Source organism: Colias croceus, chromosome 30, assembly GCF_905220415.1.
Source record: "Colias croceus chromosome 30, ilColCroc2.1".
Lineage (NCBI taxonomy): Eukaryota > Metazoa > Arthropoda > Insecta > Lepidoptera > Pieridae > Colias > Colias croceus.
The window spans coordinates 172,438-193,021 of record NC_059566.1 but is presented as its reverse complement, the minus strand read 5'-3'; the positions used below and the strand labels follow the sequence as shown (position 1 = coordinate 193,021).

The 20,584-nt window shown below is 33.8% G+C and overlaps 4 protein-coding genes across 4 annotated transcripts; 2 read left to right on the top strand and 2 right to left on the bottom strand.

Moving 5' to 3' along the window:
- The first annotated feature begins 1,960 nt into the window (after nucleotides 1–1,960).
- On the top strand, nucleotides 1,961–6,875 carry LOC123704711 (DNA-directed RNA polymerase II subunit RPB1-like). The gene is made up of 3 exons (XM_045653149.1): nucleotides 1,961–2,466; nucleotides 4,954–5,112; nucleotides 5,932–6,875. Exons 1-3 carry the CDS (start codon nucleotides 2,224–2,226, stop codon nucleotides 6,784–6,786), a joined length of 1,257 nt encoding a protein of 418 aa, XP_045509105.1. The 5' UTR covers nucleotides 1,961–2,223; the 3' UTR covers nucleotides 6,787–6,875.
- Nucleotides 4,869–7,781, bottom strand: LOC123704712. The gene is made up of 2 exons (XM_045653151.1): nucleotides 7,256–7,781; nucleotides 4,869–5,935 (listed from the first exon to the last, which is right to left on the bottom strand). Exons 1-2 carry the CDS (start codon nucleotides 7,691–7,693, stop codon nucleotides 5,120–5,122), a joined length of 1,254 nt encoding a protein of 417 aa, XP_045509107.1. The 5' UTR covers nucleotides 7,694–7,781; the 3' UTR covers nucleotides 4,869–5,119.
- A 293-nt stretch (nucleotides 7,782–8,074) lies between these two features.
- LOC123704649 (RNA pseudouridylate synthase domain-containing protein 1-like) lies at nucleotides 8,075–13,049 on the bottom strand. Its single transcript, XM_045653056.1, has 5 exons — nucleotides 12,666–13,049; nucleotides 10,729–10,966; nucleotides 9,619–9,777; nucleotides 8,900–9,017; nucleotides 8,075–8,294 (listed from the first exon to the last, which is right to left on the bottom strand). The coding sequence occupies exons 1-5, from the start codon at nucleotides 12,771–12,773 to the stop codon at nucleotides 8,093–8,095; spliced, it is 825 nt and encodes a 274-aa protein (XP_045509012.1). The 5' UTR covers nucleotides 12,774–13,049; the 3' UTR covers nucleotides 8,075–8,092.
- A 605-nt stretch (nucleotides 13,050–13,654) lies between these two features.
- LOC123704648 (myb-like protein X) lies at nucleotides 13,655–19,119 on the top strand. The gene is made up of 5 exons (XM_045653055.1): nucleotides 13,655–13,988; nucleotides 14,814–14,984; nucleotides 15,784–15,937; nucleotides 16,705–16,833; nucleotides 17,201–19,119. Exons 1-5 carry the CDS (start codon nucleotides 13,773–13,775, stop codon nucleotides 19,102–19,104), a joined length of 2,574 nt encoding a protein of 857 aa, XP_045509011.1. The 5' UTR covers nucleotides 13,655–13,772; the 3' UTR covers nucleotides 19,105–19,119.
- Nucleotides 19,120–20,584: the final 1,465 nt, after the last annotated feature.

The following is a 20,584-nucleotide window of genomic DNA, read 5'->3' as shown; positions in this document are numbered from 1 at the left end:
GCACGTTGGGGGCGTAACCCAACATGTTGTGTATTGGATCGGCGCGGAAGCAACCCGACAAATTGTCTCAGCAGATTGTGTGCGTGTTGAATCGTGAGTATTGTGATTGCTCCAATCTCGGCTCAATCGCGCTGCGCAGTAATCGCAAAATGGCGGTTTTGAGATAAACGCGGGAAAGACATTTTTACATATTTGAGGAAGATGTTTATATTTTATAGCCGTTTATACTTTATAGCCCTTGAAATCTATCAATAAAATTGGAAAAAATACAAGCTTTACAAAGATAATTATCTTATATTTCATAAATTAGTATATCCATTAATAATGCGTATTATTGCGTTGAGGTTTAGCATCAGGCCAGGCATCAACGTGACGTGCACACGTTGTGGCAAGCAATCGCGGAATGAAATTGTATCAGCAGATTGAGGGTTGGATGAATCGTGAGTAGAGAACGCTCAATCGCGACTTCAACAAATTGTGTCAGCAGATTGTGGGTTGTGTTGAACCGTGAGTAGGGCCTTTAACAATCTGTTGACACAATCTGCAGTGAGCTGACAGATTGTGTCGTGAATAGTATAGTTGAGGGCACGTTGGGGGCGTTACCCAACATGTTGCGTATTGGATCGGCGCGGAAGCAACCCGACAAATTGTCTCAGCAGATTGTGTGCGTGTTGAAACGTGAGTATTGTGATTGCTCCAATCTCGGCTCAATCGCGCTGCCGCGTTAATCGCAAAATGGTGGTTTTGAGATAAACGCGGGAAAGACATTTTTACATATTTGAGGAAGATGTTTATATTTTATAGCCGTTTATACTTTATAGCCCTTGAAATCTATCAATAAAATTGGAAAAAATACAAGCTTTACAAAGATAATTATCTTATATCTCATAAATTAGTTTAACCATTAATAATGCATAATATTGCGTTGAGGTTTAGCATCAGGCCAGGCATCAACGTGACGTGCACACGTTGTGGCAAGCAATCGCGGAATGAAATTGTGTCATCAGATTGAGGGTTGGATGAATCGTGAGTAGAGAACGCTCAATCGCGACTGCAACAAATTGTTTCAGCAGATTGTTGGTTGTGTTGAACCGTGAGTAGGGCCTTTAACGCGGCAGCGCGATTGAGCCGAGATTGGAGCAATCACAATACTCACGTTTCAACACGCACACAATCTGCTGAGACAATTTGTCGGGTTGCTTCCGCGCCGATCCAATACGCAACATGTTGGGTTACGCCCCCAACGTGCCCTCAACTATACTATTCACGACACAATCTGTCAGCTCACTGCAGATTGTGTCAACAGATTGTTACTGAAATTGAATCGTGAGTAGGCTACTTAAGTTAGTCGTGGTGCCGAAATTCGGCGCCGCGACTGACTTGTCTACTGACCCTGTATAAATCAAAACTCATAATTCAAATTCAAAAATTATTCGTTTATCAAAGATTTGTCACGACCCATAGGAGCGGCCGCGACGATGCAATAAGAAATGTAGCAAAACTATTCTTCTGGAGAGCAAAATAAGTTACGTGGAAAGATTATAATACCAACAATTCATTTGTTTTGTAAAGATGTAGCAAAAATTTTCTTCTGGAGAGCAAAATAAGTTACGTGGAAAGCTTAAATAATACAAGCAATAATTTCTTTTGTAGTTAAAAGTTACAACCCGCAAACTAAAAAGATTTCTCGTGTGATGAATGAGCAGCCTTTCCTCATTGGACTTTACTGTGCATTTACATTAAACGAGCGAATGCTCATTCTAACCCCACCATGTCAAATAATTTTAGTATAAACAAGTGTAGAGCATTATTTCGTTGTTCTGTGCGTTCGAAAAATTTCTATGCAACGTTCTTAGGCGGCGTTTCCATCTGCAAGTAAACTTCTGCGAGAACTGTCCGACAGTCTGTCTGACAGCAACTTGCACGTCTACTTGCAGGTGGAAACGCGGAATTATAGCATCTACAGACGCTCCGATTTGGTTGGTGCCAACCATCCGACCACGACCAAATCGGAAAGTGTAGAGAGCGGTCGGTCCGACATAATTATTATTAATATTGGTTTGACGTGGTCGGATGCGCCAGCGATACCAACCAAACCAACTTCCTATCCGACCCAACCAAATTGGAACGTTTGTAAGCTTTGTTCCGACCAAATCGGCTCATTCCATAGAGTAATATAGGTAATTGACTCATTCGCATTCGCAACGCCGCCGGTGTGTCAACATGAACGCCGAGGGAGTTACAGTCACCGAACGTGATATTATAATAAAATTACTGGAAGTATATAAAGACTTTCCCTGTTTATGGGATTTAACTAATAAAGATTACGCAAACAGAGATGCCCGAAATCAAGCATATATTATTATGTTAGAACTATTAAAAAAAATTGACAGTGGGGCTACATTAAAAACATTAAAAAATAAGTTAGATAATATGCGTACATCCTATAGGAGGGAGCGAAAAAAGGTAAGCAAATTCAAGTCAAATATCCTGTTATGTATATAAATAAATAATGTGTTTTATATGTTTTTAATTTATGAGCATTTTTGTCTGATCTCGATGACATATAAATGAAATGTAGAAACCAAGAAGCTTATATCCTCTAATACACTGGAGATTGCACTATGACCATTAACTTGAAACAAGAAACTATGACATTCAATGACGTCAGTCATGTTATTTGTCTCTTTCTGTCGAGTGACCACGCTGGTTTGTAAATTCAGGATTTTTCAAAATAGAAAAAACTAAAAATCATGGTCTATAAATAATAACGACATATATTTTTAACAGTATTTATATTATAATATTATGGTCATACTTTATAGGTAGGTACATACAATTTTAATTGGTATAGAATGATAGTTATAAATAACTTTTGGCTACAAAGCTTGGATATGAACTGATATATAGCATTAACATCCTTTGTAAATAGAGGAAAGTTGTGTTTTGCATCAGATGCTGTTTACCAAATTGTTAGCTACTCAGATCTTCTTTTTAAACGCGTTGCTTCGACGGGTCAATTTCAAGCCAGAATCATCAAAGAAAAACTGTTTATAGCAGCCTTGCACAAATTTCAGCTAACTTTACAAAGTTCATTTTTCAAAAGGTATTTTTTTCTGGGTCGTAATCCTCAGTAACCTTGATGGGCACATATATTTCTTTTTATTTTACTTTTTGGAAAGCTGAAATACGTAAAACAAGAAAATATGAGGTAAGTTAAAAAAGTATAAATTTCAATGTAAAAACGAACAATCTTATAACTACATGTGAGTGCAATACCGATGTCATGTGTTGTTTCATTACTAGTAACAATCTTTAAAATGGTGTTCTAAATTTTCATCATAATATTGTTATTACAATATATTCTCTTCGCTATCCATAAAAACTCGTCATCATGGTTACCTTACTTGTTAAATCTGTTTATTGAAAACTTGTTGAAAAATGATAAAGTATTAGGGAAATAACAAATTTAACATGACTGCTTACTAAAATGATGCTAAATTAGACAATTTTTGCCATTGAAATGATTCTAAACAGGTAAATGCAGGAGTATTTAGGAATATTGTAAATAACGTAAATATACACTTGCCTGTGAAATTCTATGCCAGAATTTGGTGTCCAAACACTTCTGCAATTTTGCACAATACAATGCATTCTTTATATTCGGAAAATATTCATTAAATAAGCAACAATATTAACTTAAATATTCGAAGCGACGCAATTTTTTTGACACACATGCCATATTGACAAAGTGAGAGTTGCTACAATTTTATTATGGTGACTACCCATAATCAGGGAGTATCGCTTTTTAATAATTGGTTCAGATACTTAGTTTATTTAGCATAAATAATAATTGTCTCATCCAACAATGCTTCTGAATGACGTTGTTGGCAATTTATCAACAAACTCATGTACAAAAACTAACCTTTTGCACAGAATATTACAGCATACATAGTAGCCTTGGGAAAACTTCGTATTAATAGTGGCAATACCAAGTTAGGTGTGAAAGTGATAAAAAACATGAACTGGGCAATATTTTCTTGTTACACGTCAATGTTCATACCGAAATCTCCAGTGTATTAGATATAAGCTTCTTGGTAGAAACTTTGATTCACTAAAAAGTATTTAATAAATATCAAACCTATTTAATAAATAGCACATCTAAATAATATGTAGTAGGTAATTAATAATATCAAATCTTTTTTATTTTTTACTTCTCCGTTTTTCAAGTCGGTTGTTTTTAACGTAGTTATTTTTATTGCGTTTTATTATGAACTAGCTGAGCCCCGCGGTTTCACCCGCGTGGCTCAGCTCCTGTTGGTCTTAGCGTGATGATATATAGCCTATAGCCTTCCTCGATAAATGAACTTTCTAACACCGAAAGAATTTTTCAAATCGGACCAGTAGTTCCCGAGATTAGCGCGTTCAAACAAACAAACAAACAAACTCTTCAAGAAAGAACTCTTCAGTCAAAGAAAAACCCGCATAGTTCCCGTTCCCGTGGGATTTCCGGGATAAAATCTATCCTATTTCCCGGGGTAAAAAGTAGCCTATGTCCTTTCTCGGGTATCAAAATATCTCCATACCAAATTTCATGAAAATTGGTTCAGTAGTTTAGGCGTGATTGAGTAATAGGCAGACAGACAGAGTTACTTTAGCATTTATAATATTAGTATGGATGACATGATTGCTAAAGGATTTCGCCCATTCCCTAGACTGGCTTCTACAGTCTAAATAACAAGAGAAATATGAAGTGATATACGGCTGCGCAATATCAAAACATGTCTTGATGTAGCAAGACTAGCAAGTATACATAGTGGTAAATCAAAACATGTTTTGACAATACTTAACAAGTAAAAAAATCATTATAATATATTCTAAGTACTTTATTGAAGAAATAAAACAACTATGGGTTTCAGTAAACAATAAATTTGGATATTTTACATATTTTAGGTGGAAGCTAGCAAGACTAGTGGCGCTGGAAACGATGAGGTGCATACGCCATCACTATGGTACTATGAACACCTCTTATTCTTGGATGAAAAAATCACGCCGACGACAGAGGTTATTGATAATATGGAGACGGATTCTTCCCAGTCACATAATGATGAGGTAAGCTTTAAATATTCATAGTATTAATCATTCTTTCTTGAAAATGTACCCGGCCCTGATTGTTAAAATATTCAGTGAATATTTGTCTAACAGAATTACCATCTGCAGTACGTTGCCTTTCTGTTCTGTTAAGGCCTACTAAGTTGTCATTTAATCTCCAGTCTCCTGGCCGAAAAGTACATGTTTCAGTATCCTCGGTATCAACACAATTTCTTGTTATATAGTTTGATGACTTTTTTCTTAAATAATTGTGCAGTGTGCATGAAGCCATTACAACTTTGGGTACATTATGAACATTAATTTGAATTGGTCTTTTTAATACTCTAAAACGTTCAGCTAAAATACCAAATGCATTTTCTACAATTCTTCTTGCTCTGGAGAGTCTATAATTGAAAATTCTTTGATCATGTGTCAAATTTCTTCTTGGATATGGTTTTAAAAGATTTTCATTAATGGCAAATGCATTATCTGCCACAAAACAATATGGGGCGATAACATTTGATTGCGGTAAAATAGAAGGTGATGGTAAATTTAGTTGGTTCGATTTCATTTTTTCATGAAAAGTTGTATGTTTGAATACTCCACCATCAGAAATACTGCCATTAGAACCTATATTTACATAAATAAACTCGTAATTTGCATTCACAATACCAAGCAGGACTATGCTAAAAGTTCCCTTATAATTATAGTACAGTGTACCCGATTTTGGCGGCTTCTCGATAATAACATGTTTGCCGTCAATAGCACCCAAGCAATGATTAAATTGCCATTTTATTTCAAAGTCTTTAGCTATTTGTAACCAGTCATTTTCTGTTTCAGGAACCTGCAACAAAAAGAGAACGCGTTACGAGAAGAAAGCAAAATGACATTTTAAAGAAACAGTCGGAATTACTAGAGTCTGCTAAAATATTAATATCTGGTGACGGCACATCAGCTGATGCTTTCGGGAACTCCGTGAGTTCTCAGCTCAAGGAGCTCCCAAAAGTACAAAGATGCCTCGCCGAAAAATTAATAGGAGAAACATTGTTCTATGCAAAACTAGGAGTGCTTACTTTTGAAACCTCAATAAATATTAAAAGAAGATCAGTACAATATTTAGGTCAGGGGTACGCGTACCAGCAGCAGGTGCCACAAACATATGCACCATCACCAACACCATCACCTCAGCATCACCAGCCGTCACCATATGCACCATCACCATCACCATCACCACAGCATCACCAACCGACACCATTTGCACCATCACCAACACCATCACCACAGCATCACCAGCCGTCACCATTTGCACCATCACCAACACCATCACCACAGCATCACCAGCCGTCACCATATGCACCATCACCATCACCATCACCTCAGCATCACCAGCCGTCACCATTTGCACCATCACCATCACCATCACCTCAGCATCACCAGCCGTCACCATTTGCACCATCACCATCACCATCCCCACAGCATCGTCAGCCATCACCATCACATAAGTACTCACATACATCACAATCACTTCAACTCAGTCAGCCATCAACGTCATCAACATTACCTCAGCTTCCACCATCATCATACCAGCAACAATTAGATTCCAATTCATTAATTAATTACATAAGCAGCAATCAACAACAGGTAGTCAGAGGAAAGGGGAAGGAGTTAAAAAAATATTTGATTTTTAAAAAGTAATTTTTCAGTGATATTCGTACTTTTCCATTTTAATTTTTACTAGCTTTCCGCCCGCCTTTGTCTAAAACCTAATAAATTATGTACTAAAACCTTCCCCTGAATCGCTCTATCTATAAAAAGAGCAACTATGGAGTTTCTTGCCGGTTCTTCTCCATAGATGCTGCTTTCCGAATCGGTAGTAAATGTTAAAAATATGACGTTTCAAAAGTGCTTCTCGAAGAAGTCTAATTGAATAAATAAATGTTTGAGTTTGAGTTTTAGGAGCCATTATTTAAGAGAAGAAGAAGAAGAAGAATTTGAGTTTGAAAAAAAACCACGTCAAAATCCGTTGCGTAGTTTTAAATATATAAGCATACAAAGGGACATAGGGACAGAGAAAGACACTTTGTTTTATACTATGTATACTATTACTTTAGAAAAATAAATAAACTATTTTTTATATATTAAAGTTGTTTTATTGAATACATACCTTTAGGTAATCTTTGAGTACTCTAATGATAGCTTCGCAGGTCTCTGGTATTATCTCAGACAGTAGTTGTGGTGATATACATGTGCTTAATTTAAGATCATTATATTCTCTTCCTGACGCGAGATATTTTAAAGTTGCCACTAATCTTTCTTCGGCAGTTACAGCTTGCCTCATAACTGTATCGGTTTTCGCTATATATCTTTTCAAAAGATTTAATATTTCATCGAATGATTCTGGAGTCATTCGAAGATATGTTCGGAAATCTTCATCATCCAATTCCTTAAGGAGCCGCATATGACTGTAATTTTCTCTATTTCTATAGTAGAATTTAGCCCATTCTCTTCGTTTTTTCCTTTGTTCCTTTTGCAGCGGTGCTGTAGCAACAATGGTTGCTGCAACCAACGCTATTTTAGCATTTTTCGATAATACCGGTGGCATGAGGCAAGACGTCCGTTCACTACTTCATAACAAAGTCAACTGCATATATTATATTAACTCTATGGTCAACTGACAGCTGGAAGGCCAACCGTCGGACAATTAGCAATGTCGGAATGGTTGCCATGTCGGTTCCAATATGGTTGGCACCAACCAAATCGGAGCGTCTGTAGATGCTATTAGACTTGCAAGTTAGATAGACTGTCGGACATTTCTCGCGGAAGTTTTCTTGCAGGTGGAAACGGGGCCTTATACTGAACAACACTGAAAATGAGTTTTCGTTTACTCTAAAAGATCACGAAAGAATGCTCTTGCTCTAGCTCTAGCTCTATGTTCGTTTCATGTTAATGCACCGTTAGAAGCATGGATAAATAAAAACGAAACTTATATGCCAAAAATAATTTATTGAATGCTGAAATCTTTATATTTTACGCCAATAATATATTCTCGGTCGATATCATTGCAAGCGGCGACCAACTCATCTTTATTTCGATATTTATAGAAAACTTTTAAGGATTTCCATTTCCCAGTAAATTCTGGGTCGTTGAAGAATGGCTCGGCTGTCTGTATGTCTAAAGGTTTTTGTTGCAACGGCAATACCAATCTGAAAAAAAAAAATTAAAACACTGATTTAAATATCTATACCTACACACAAATTTATTAACATCGAATCTGATTATATCAGCTGTTTTATCAATAGCCTATGCTCTATAATAAACAGCAACGTTTAATTAACTGTTTAAATGCTATCCAGCCTTTAAAATATAGTACATAATATGTTTTTTGTCTGTTGTGGATCGAAACGTTGATGTATTGCATAGTTACTTATATTTGCCTTCTTCTACTCCTAAGCTACTGAACCAATTTTAATAAAATTTTGCCCACTGTGTGCAATTGTAAATTCAGAGACGAATATAATCGAACTACTCGCGCAAAGACGAAGCTCTGTTCAAGGGGCTAGTTATCTTATCCTATCCTATCAGTATTATAAATGCGAAAGTTTGTAAGAATTCATCCATTCATGTTTGTTTCACGCAAATAGTGTTGAGCCGATAACAATGTTTGGTACGTAGGTAGCCAAAGACCAAGAATAATACACAGGCTACACACTATTTATCTCGGAAATCCCACAGGAACTATGCTTCTGAATCTATCTTTGAAAACGCTGGCGATGTCACTGGAGGAAATCTAGTTACATTATAATCTCACCTAGTAGCATGCAAGAACATCCTGTGAGGAGCGATATCGCCTCTGTCACTGTACGTGTAGTCGCCGAGTATCGTGTGACCGATCGCGTGACAGTGCACGCGCAGTTGGTGACGACGACCTGTCTTATTTGTTGAAATTATTATTACCCAATTATGCTATACATGCAAAAATTTAAATGGATAAAATCCGAATAAAAGCCACAGACTGGATCCGATTTAAATAATTTTGTAGCCGTAGGTGAAAAACGAATTTAAGCTCAAAAATGTAACATATTTGAATAACACATTTCTACTAATAAAAGTTTATGTCCATGGCTTCACTCACTTTCAATTTGAAATTCTAAAACATTTTTTCGAATCCATGTGAAGGCACATAAATAATTTTATTAAAATCGGTCCAGCTGTTATTACACCGAGGTCAGTGTAATGACAGCTGGACCGACACACGCACATTATTTATATGGTATATCTATACTAATACTATAAAGCTGAAGAGTTTGTTTGTTTGAACGCGCTAATCTCGGGAACTACTGATCCGATTTGAAAAATTCTTTCGGTGTTAGATAGCCCATTTATCAAGAAAGGCTATAGGATATATATATCATCACGCTAAGGCCAACAAGAGCGGAGCCACGCAGGTTAAACCACGCGGCACAGCTATAAAGCAATAAAGATTATTGATCCACACTTATTACAACCACAGTAAACAAACAAACACACCAGTGATAGGCTTCAACAACACCACAGCGACAGGATCGCCCCCATAGTATCCAGTCTCCATGACGAGAAGCCGTGTGTGCGCTGGTCGCGAGTTACTCGCACTCGTCGAGTTTGTCACTACAGACATGCGGTGGCTGTTGTGCGGTGTTTGGTCTGTACCTATTGATATGTTGGTTAGTTTGGTGGCGATTGGTCTTAAATATGGATTAAATAACTGAAGAATACAATTTGAAAGAAAAATTATAATCAAGTGGATATTCGTATCCTCACAAAATATGACACATGGTAGCCACAATCTATATTTGAAACACTATAAATAGCAGATATAAAGCGATCAGACGGGTAACCCCCGATGGGCAATTCTTTCAAATTTTTGAAATACCTATAGCTATATAGTTAGCAGTAAAAATAATAAGTGAAAATATAAAATGTATATTAATCGTACCTTAGAGTACATAATATGAAGAAAATTAGATAATAGAAGGAATGCATTAGATCTACTATATTTATTTAAAATTTTAAACGGTCATATAAACTGTTCGGCGTTGCTATCAAAATTCAAATTTAAAGTTCCTTTTACATATCCCAGAAATCCCGTTAACCTTTTATCTTCTCCCTTTCGTAAGACTGTCCTTGGTTCCTGCTCTCCGATTCCCAGACTCTGTAGACTTTACAACAAATATTCTAAAGATATTGATATATTTTCCCTTAGTCTAAGTAAATTTAAGATTCTGGTTCATCAAAAAACATATTAGATTTGTTTTTTTTTTTTTTGTAAAACATGTTACTTTTTTTTTTGTAAAACATATTAGATTTTTTTTGTATTGTATTTAAATGTATTAGTAGTTTTTTTTTTGTATAAAGTTGTTTTAACTTTCAATGTCTAAATTTCATTCGTGAATGTGGTGTTTACCTATATAAAATTGTACACTTAGCTTTAAGTTTAATTTTATGTATATTTGTCAATTTGTGTAACAATTTCTGGTAAACCTTAATAAATAAATAAAAAATAAAAAAAAAAAGAATACTATATTTTCTAGTTTTGAATTTTTATTAAATATTTACCGAATAGCTTCAAGTGTTCTAATCAAAAATTTAAACCATACACACCCACTGCATAACGTATTTCAGCCAATTGAAACTCAGGGTGTCCTCTTATAACCGCCATATAATACTTTTTAGTCAGCCTCTTCTCGAATAACTTCCCCGCGCTTGCTGCGGTTGTTTTATTCTTTGCTATGCATAATACGCCGCTGGTAGAATAGTCGAGTCTTTGGACGAAGTATAGTGGATTCGAAGATGTGGATAGGTGGGAATCGTGTGATGCAATATGGCAGGTCACTGTGTTCTATAAAATAAAATTTATTGAAGTTATACTTCTTTTGGCGCGATGGAGAAAAATGATGAGAGTGAATTTTTACGCTGCGCGCACACACCGACACCTAAATTTAACAGCATGAAGTTAGTTCTAGGTAGTATGAAAATTGATAACTATGTTCAAGTTGTATATTCTAGTATTTTTTCCATACGCCAAATAAGTAGGTATAACTTCTAACGCGTGTACATAAGTACACACACTCTTTTTTATATGATATACAATCTATTGAAGAAAACTAATATAAATATGTAATCCCAAACATTCCGGAAAATTACTATTATTTACTAAGTAATATATAGTTTCATTTGTTTTAATATTTAAGATTCGACCATTCGAGCTTTTATTGTGCTTTTATATTATATCGTTGCTTAGATTACAAAATAAAAGACAGATGGAGCGTTGCCGAACTAAACCGAATAATTTATCGTCATTTTCAATAAAGCTATGTGTGCTGTCATTTCGCTGCTGCACTGTACGTACACGGTGCTTCTGTGTGCGTGTAATGTTGCCAGATATTGAAAAATTTCCCAAATTTTTCCCCGACTACGGAAAAAAGAGGGTTATGTTTTTCGAGTTTATGTATGTGTGTATAATATTTCTTTGACACGCCCTGCAGTATAAACCGTTGGACCGATTTTGAGTTGTGAGGTTTCATTGCAATGATCTGAATTATTATGTTAGTGGCGGTAGTGACTATATACATAAATGAGAAGTCCAGTTTTAATTTTTATTTAAATTCTTTTATTACATAAAGTACCTGCCTACTAAAGTTATATATAGACAAAATAATTGTATTCAATTTTTTATTTAATAAATTACATAAAAAAAGTTTCAATATTAACTATAATAATTATATTATTTTTTATTTTTCATAATATATGAATACGAATAGCGGTAGTTTTTAGTCGAGAATACGGGACATTTTATTTTCATCATATCCATCATGGAGTTCACATAAATTAAATCGCCAGCGAAAACGACTATGACGTTTTTAAGCTTTATAAAAGTAACAAAATAATGTATTATGCTTATTAAAATAATCTAATAATTATCATGAACCTTTAGTGCACTATACAAATAATCACATTCACGATCGAAAAATCCAACAGCAATTACCCTGAAGATCTTTTAACCATTTTACCGTTTTACCAATAAAAATGGCAAATTCATTTTCAAAATACTGGCAACATACGTTGAAGTTTTGTATTCCTTCATATCTGTAAAATTATTATTCGTAAAAGAAATAAATCAACCAAATAATCTACAGAAAACCTGTGAAACGATGTTTTATCTTTTTTTTTGTTTTCGGGAACAAATTTTACAGCGTTTTATTATCACAAGACGGCATTTTTTTACTAAAATTGCAAACCCTTTTTGACGTATTGCATGACACTATATGCGCTATAGCACTGGTGCAGCGACGTATTTGTTTTTGATTTCGTATTTTCTTTGACAAGGGCGACGGGCGGTTGTCATGCTCCATCTGTACTTTATTTTGTAATCTAAGTATCGTTGTATCTATTCATAAAAATACTTATTACTAATCGGTAACAAGAAGCGCATCACTATGGGAAGCCGTAAAAAACAATAACATAACCTACAAATGCATTAGGTACAAGCAATTTTAAAACGTATATATGCAATTATATAACTTATTTTAAATACATACCTTCTCATTGGCATCGTCTGAATTAATATACATATCGTAAGGTTTGTTAACTACAAGAAAATCATCACTTTCAAATAATTTTTCGACAGCCATTTTGTTTACAGACATTGTGTACCGCGCGAAATTTTGAAAAACGTTCAAAAATTAATACATTCTAGAACTGTACGAAATTCTCACGAAAATTGGTGTTTTCTTGAAAATTCCTTTTCCGATATGCAATGCTGGTACAACTTTGGTTATATTTGGACATAAATTTAGAAGAAATTTTGTAAATGCCACCTGTATTGCTCTATCTACGTAACAATTAAAAATTTCTTCTAATGGCATTTTATCCTGGAATGCAAAAATTCTGTGATAAATTACATATTTTGTTTTGTAAAATTTAATTGATGCCAATCATGACTCGATGGCATTCTATCTTTTGACAAAACAAAGACAAAACATGAACGAAATCAATTTCAAAGATTTATATGTTATATTCGTTATAGGCATTCTACTGTTCTGTGGTTATATCATAGGTAACTTAATAAAATAAATCTGTTTAGTCCTTTCACCTTTCACGTGGAAAAATTAAACATGTTTCTATTTAATAATTTCCATTTGCACTATAATTAGGCACAGTAAAATATTGGAATGTATGCTATAAAGAAATAATATTTGTGACACAAATTGTTTTCATAATTCCTGAACGAATGTTAGAAAACGTTGCCATATACATTTTTTACTGTGTATGGTATTTCCACAGGGTATTTCGGTCTTGTGATTCTTTTATTAAATCAAGATAAAACTAACACATCTACTACAAAAACAAGACGGAAACAGATTCTTATAGCACAAATTAATAATTTTAAGTGTTTTAATAGCTGATCATCGATTGCGTAATGTTTTCAATAATAGTTTATATTGTGTTTATGTTAGTATTTATGGGAGATTTAACATACAGCGCATAGTAACTTTAACATAATTATGTCACTAATTGTCAACGTCAATGAAATTTGTCGTATTGTTTATTTTTGCAAATATCACTATTTAAACAGTTATGCAGTTATCTGATAAAACTAACTGGATACCTTGAAATATTTAGCTTTTAACTAAAGAACTAAAGCAATGAAACGCATAAAACGGCATAAAATTAAGCGGGAGGAGCCCGAAACGTCGTACGCTCGGAATGAAGAACACGACCTGGCTTATTACATTCATGATAGAGTTGAACTAATGCATCAAGTATTTTCTGTTCTAAAACATAAGGAACTAAGATCGATGGCTCCGGAGTGCGTACGGCATATATCCATTGATGATTTACAGGAATTGTGCACGGAAGAGGTTGGTTAGAAATCGTCTTAAAATTTTGTACCTACTTCGTCTTATTCTATTAGGTACCTTCTTTAGCAAATTAATGATGTTTATAGTTTTATGCAGGGTGTCCCACTGTTGGAATACTAAGCTCAAAGGAGGTTATAGTTTTGCATACGCTGAGTACGTAAAAATACTTATAAATTTCCAGATGCAGTTTTGTTTTCAAATAGATGAATCCTTAACTCTATATGTACACCCATAACAAGCAACCCGCCCAGCTTTGCTACCAGCACGTGACCTATCGTTTAAGATTATGCCTTCATAGACAAACTGCTCACATTAACGAAGCAGTATATGCCAGCTGCAAGAAGCTAGAGAAGAAAACTTGGATTTTCAGGAAAATATAGCACAACAACAAAATTTTTTTGATGTAATTTTGTTGTTTAAGTATTTTTTACGTGATCAGTGTATGTAAAACTACAAGTCCCTTCGAGCTTAGTATACTGATAGTGGGACATCCTGTATATACCTACATTGAAATTTTTGTCAGCTAGAATGATACATTCATATTCTTATAATAAACAGGGTTTTGTAAAGTCTATGTCTATGCTGCTTTAAACATTCATTTAAACTTTGAGGCATATTATATGAATTGATGAATAAAAAGATAAATACTCTCTTATATAACAAATAGCAAACATTTATATCTGAATATTGCTATATCTTCTGTATCAAATTAAGTCAGAAATTGAGAAACCGGTATTATTTGAACATTTATTTAGAAGAAATCGAACAAGAATTTATTTCTAAATGCAATTTATACACCATTTAATAGATAATCAATTTCTACAGCTTCTGGGCATAAGTTCAAAGCGTCTCTGTGCAATCTTGGATGGAGCGGAACCACCGTCCAACACAGAGTCATCAAGCTCATCACCAGAGCGCATGGAAACTATATCATTGGATAGCATATCATCTGATGACGAGATACTGAGCGAGACTAGCACGAAGAAGAGTAAAAAGGTATGTTTGTTTGTCTGTGTACTTAAAACGAACACTCAAACATTTATTTATTCAATTATACTTCTTCTAGATTCAATTTTGAATCATCATAACGTAGTCTAGCATTTATCACTAAATTTTAAATTCTGCCATCCTTGTGTTTGTGGAAAAGTGAGTGTAACAGGTAACTGTAGAAAATTGCTTATCAAATTGGTGGTAAATATATTTGTAGTAAACTTCTATGTCTATAAATTATTGCAGTTATGTAGTGTATATTATATAAATAACATTATATACTTGTAACTGACATTCCAAAAAGCAAAGAGCATTTCAATTCATCTTTGAATTTTCCACATTTATACAGGGTTACTTGTAAAACACCGGCAACCTTGCAGGACAAGATAGCTAACATCATAAGCAACAACATTTGTTCTACGACTTTTGATAATTTGTTAGATTTTATTTTCATACAAAAATAAATATACATTTAATTTTCCGTTTGAATATTATAAACTCTACGCCTCCCAAAAATTACGTGAACAAGAAGCGAACGAGAGGGGGAAGGGGGTATCGCGTCGTCCATCCGATAATGAATAGAACATAGACTTACAAATGTTAGGAAAGTACAATAAAAGTTTAAAAAATCATTTAAAAATAATTTATTGCGTTATGCCAAAAGTCGTAGAACAAATGTTGTTACTTATGATGTTAGCTATCTTGTCCTGCGAGGTTGTTGGTGTTTTACAAGTAACCCTGTATAAAAAAAAAATGTTGCATATTTTATCTTATTGTTTTATATATTTCTAAATTGAACTCGCAGCACAAACACAAACACCACAAGAGCAAACAAAAGCGGAACCCCGCCCCCGAGGGCGAAGACTCGCGCGCGTCCCGCGCGGGGCTCACGGTATTGGAGTTACTTGAGTTGCAAGCAAGGGCCAGAGCGATAAGGGCTCAACTGCAGAGAGCTAACGGTTAGTGGAATCGATTTTATTTTTTAAATTTAGTTTTCATACAAATCAAATGCTTTATGAATACTAGAAGTACATAAAAGAATAGACAAAAGATGCAGTTACGAAATCGTGATCGAATTCTTTCTTTTCTTTAAAAAGGTACTAGACTATATTTCCGCCCGCGGTTTGGCCCGCGTTTGCAAAGGAAAACCCGCATAGTTCCCGTTCCCGTGGGATTTCCGGGATAAAAACTATCCTATGTGATAATCCAAGTTACCCTCTATTTGTGTGCTAAATTTCATTGTAATCGGTTCAGTAGTTTTTACGTGAAAGAGTAACAAACATCCATACATCCATACAAACTTTCGCATTTATAATATTAGTAGGATAATTTATCTATATTTCGCTTTTATTGGGATACCAAAGTTTTTTTTTAATCAATAAAGATGATACGACAAAATGGTGTTGAATCAATCCTATTCTTATTTGAATTATGTTGCACTTAATTCCATTTTGCTGTTGTTTATAAATTATATGTGAGTTAAATCATAGTTGCGTGTGTGATTTGTAACACTATACAATCCATACTAATATTACTCCTCCATCATTACTCAATCACGCCTTAACTACAGAACTTATTTGCATGAAATTTGGTATGGAGATATTTTGATACCCGAGAAAGGACATAGGCTACCTTTTATTGCGAAATACGGGCGGAGCCGGGGCGGACCACTAGTAATGAATAAATCGCGTTTAACTATATACTTACAAATTAAATGAATTCACAGTACCACCAGAAACAGAAACAACCACTGTACCACAGTCTGACGATGATGAGGTGGTGATCAAAGAGGAAGCCCCTGAGGTGGTGGAGATCAGCAGCGAGGATGAGAAGCCAAGTGTTAAGGAACTTGACAGTGAGTGTAGTGAAAATCTATGTACTGATAATATAAAGTTTGTTTGTTTGAACGAAATTATGTTAGGAACTAATGGATTGTTGAAAAAAATATTTCACTGTGAAAAAATTATGTAATACTTGATATGTACCACGGGCGAAGACGGGGTGGATCGCTAGTGTTCATTTAAATTGGAATTACTATAATTTTGATTATTAGTTGTATATAGAAGTAGTATTAATAGACTATTAAAAATTTAAATAAAGAATTGTTACTTCTAAAAGTATGTTCAATAAGTAATAATTTGCTTAAATCTGATAAATATAGCATAATTGGAATAATTACTCTTTCATTTTACCCAATATAATTTAATCCATTTTGTTTGCAGAAAAATTACAAACAAACGGCGAAAAATCAAGTGAAAACGCAAAAACAGTCACAAAGAAAATCAATGATTTGATAATAACAGTACCTCAGTCGACACCCACAAGAAAAATTAAATTAAACAGAACTAAATCCGTTAAAAAAGACGACGAAGTCACTAAAACAAATGCACCAGAAACTGTTACAGCCCCTGCAGCTACTCCTTCAGCTCCTGAGAAGAAAACAAAGAAAAAGCAAAAGAAAAAAGATAAAAAGAAAAACAAAGATGGCAGCGATCAAGATGAGATTACGTTACAACTGTCCGATACAGAGAAAATGGATTTATTAGAAGATTTGGATAGAAAAAGTTCGAGCTCTGAAGACTCTGAAAGCAGTTCGAGTTCTGATGATATAAGTTCAGATAGTTCAGATGAGAAATCTAAGAAAAGTAATACAAAAGATGTTAAAGTTACAAAGCCTTTGGAAAAGACAGAAAATGAAGACAAATCTGTATCTATGGACACTGATATTAAAATTGATAATCCAGTCGAGATGGTTAAGGATATTGTAGTAAATGAAACAAATAAAAGTGATGAAACTGTAATTGAACAAAGAGAAACTAAAGACACAAATCAATCTGTTACAGAAATTATCAATAACGAAGTGAATAATAAGGAAATTGCCAATAGTGAAGAAAATAATGCCATAACTACAGAAAGTACTGAAAAAATGGACGTAGATGTTCCAACCGAAGATATACCACAAAACGCTCAATCGAAAGAAACTCCTAAAGAAATAGAAGAAGGTGAAATAACTGAAAACAGTAGAAATCTATCTGAAGGCGAGATATCTCAAGAAAGTATCGACGTTAAAGAAACAGCTACAAATACACAAGATGTTGTCTGCATTTCAGACGACGAGAAGAAAAGCAAAAAGAAAAAGAAGGAAAAGAAGAAGAAGTCCAAAAAGTCGGATTTTCGCGAGAGCGCTGATCAAAATTTCTATAAAAAAGATGCAACTAATTGTGTAGAAGCTAAAATTACGACAGAAAACGATACAAAAACAGGTAAAAATCCAGGCACAGATTGTGAAGAAACCCAAATTATAGACACGGACAAAGATATAAACACAGATAAAAAAGCAGATACAGATTGTATTGAAACTGAAATTATAGATATAGAAAAAGATGCAAAAATTGATAAAAAACCAAATACAGATTGTGTTGAAACTCAAATTACAGATACAAAAACAGACATACTAATAATAGATAAAGATAAAGAAACTTGCACAGATGACGTATTCGAATATTTAGAATTATCCGACGATTCGTCGTGTTACGAAGTCGAAGGAATTTCCGTGTTATCAAAAGAACCAACAGCGCAAGAAATAGCGGCGCTTTCTGCTAAAATAGACGAAATAGATAGAGATGAAGTTATCACAGAGGAAGAGATAAGGGAGTACGAACAAATGGAGGCAGAGAAAGAGAAAGATTCAGATCAAGTAGAGAATATATCGTGGAAAGATAGATATTTGGAAAGCAAGAAGGTTAAAAGTGTGTTAAATACTGCAAATATTTTGAACGCGTTGAGAAAGAAGAATAAAGAATTGAAACATAAAATAGAAGAAGCTAAAAAGGCAATTGTAGAAACGATAGAACCAGAAGTCCCTCAAGAAGTAGAAAATACATCTAACGTCGTTGAAGGATCTATAGATCATTATAACACGTTGGAGGGATCAACGAAATTCGTAGATCCCGTCAAAGAGGTGGAAGAAAAGAAGGTTTCGAAGGAAATGAAAAAAGATGCGAAACAATTGTTGAAAATGTATAAGAAACTTCTGAAATATAATGATATGAATAAAAAGAAAGATCCGAATAAAAAGAAAAAGAAAAAGCAGAAGAAGAATAAAGATAAAGATAAAAGTAATTAATTTAATTACTTATGTATAAAACGTAATATATTATTTTTAAAATACTAAATTATTTTATTTCTATAGGTACTTACTTAACTACGAATTATCCGCGCTCCTCTGCGTGTATCGCGATGAGACATGCTTAAAAAAGCTTCATATTTTTAAATGCAGACAGTATCATTTTGATATGTGTAGTGAGAAATAAATACTAAAAGATTTGTTCATAATAAATATCAATGAATATAATAATTAAATAAACATTATGTTCAAATCAAATGTAAGAGCAATCTGATATGAAAGAACAGGCCTTTTCCACCTGGAAAGGGAAATTCCTAACGCCCTCTGCGTTAGCTTTTTTATCAGAAAATAAGTAAATGCTTATGGATAATAAAATTATTACTCATCTATGATGCTAAATAAACACATATCTTAATAATTGGAAATTAGTAAATGAATTCAAAACAAATATCCATATACCCGCATGCACATTTTTTTTGGGCAAAAGTTTACAACATATAAATTCGAATAGGTACCATTACCATAATAAACAGGTACCTATTCTGATTTCTGTTAAACTTACCCTTCTACCCTTAGAGTATATATTACAATAGTATAGAGCGAGTGTATTGCACAAATTGCATAGTGCGCATCGTAGGCAGATGAGCTATAGATACTATATAGATGTGTGTGTGACAAATAGGGATGGGTAGATATCAATTGCGTGTTAAACTATCGATAAGTTATGTAAATAAATATGTATCATAAGTAAATTTTATGTTCAATAAGTTATTAAAGGAAAAATATATGAATAAAGTATAAATATGTAATTTTAAATTTGTTTACCAACTGAATATTAAATATTATATAAGAAATTTTCTTGTATTAATTATAAGTACTTTAAAAAAATATGTTTGATTGGAATATAAGAAAAACGTGAGTACTTTTTAAATAATAAAGTTAATAAAATAAAGGATCGGGTTTAGTGCTATTTATTAATAATAAATCAAACAATAATAATAATGTTTGAAAAATGGTAAAAAATATTAAGGAATAATTAATAATTTAAAATGATAATATAATAAATAATATTAATAATTTCTTTATTTAATTTTATCCATTCTACTATCAAAATCTTCAAAATCAATTTAGCGGTTCAGAAAATATATCGTAACATTACATACTTTACATTTACACTATAATACATTCGCATTCATAATTTAGAAAGTGTATCGTACAAAACACACCACAAATTTATTTATAATACATTTTTAAAAGAGTTTTAATTTTAAAGTTTAATAAATAATTTGTTAAAATATAGTTCTTCTAGTAAACTTTATATCGAGTACAGCGTTGGTCAGGTCACATCACTACGATCACGTGGCGGCAGTGAGGCGCGCGAGCGAGCCTGCGCGTGTCCGCCTCCCACCTACTCTTCACCCCCGCGATGCTAGATTTATTTTCATAAAATTATGTATAACAATCGACTTACTGATGAAAT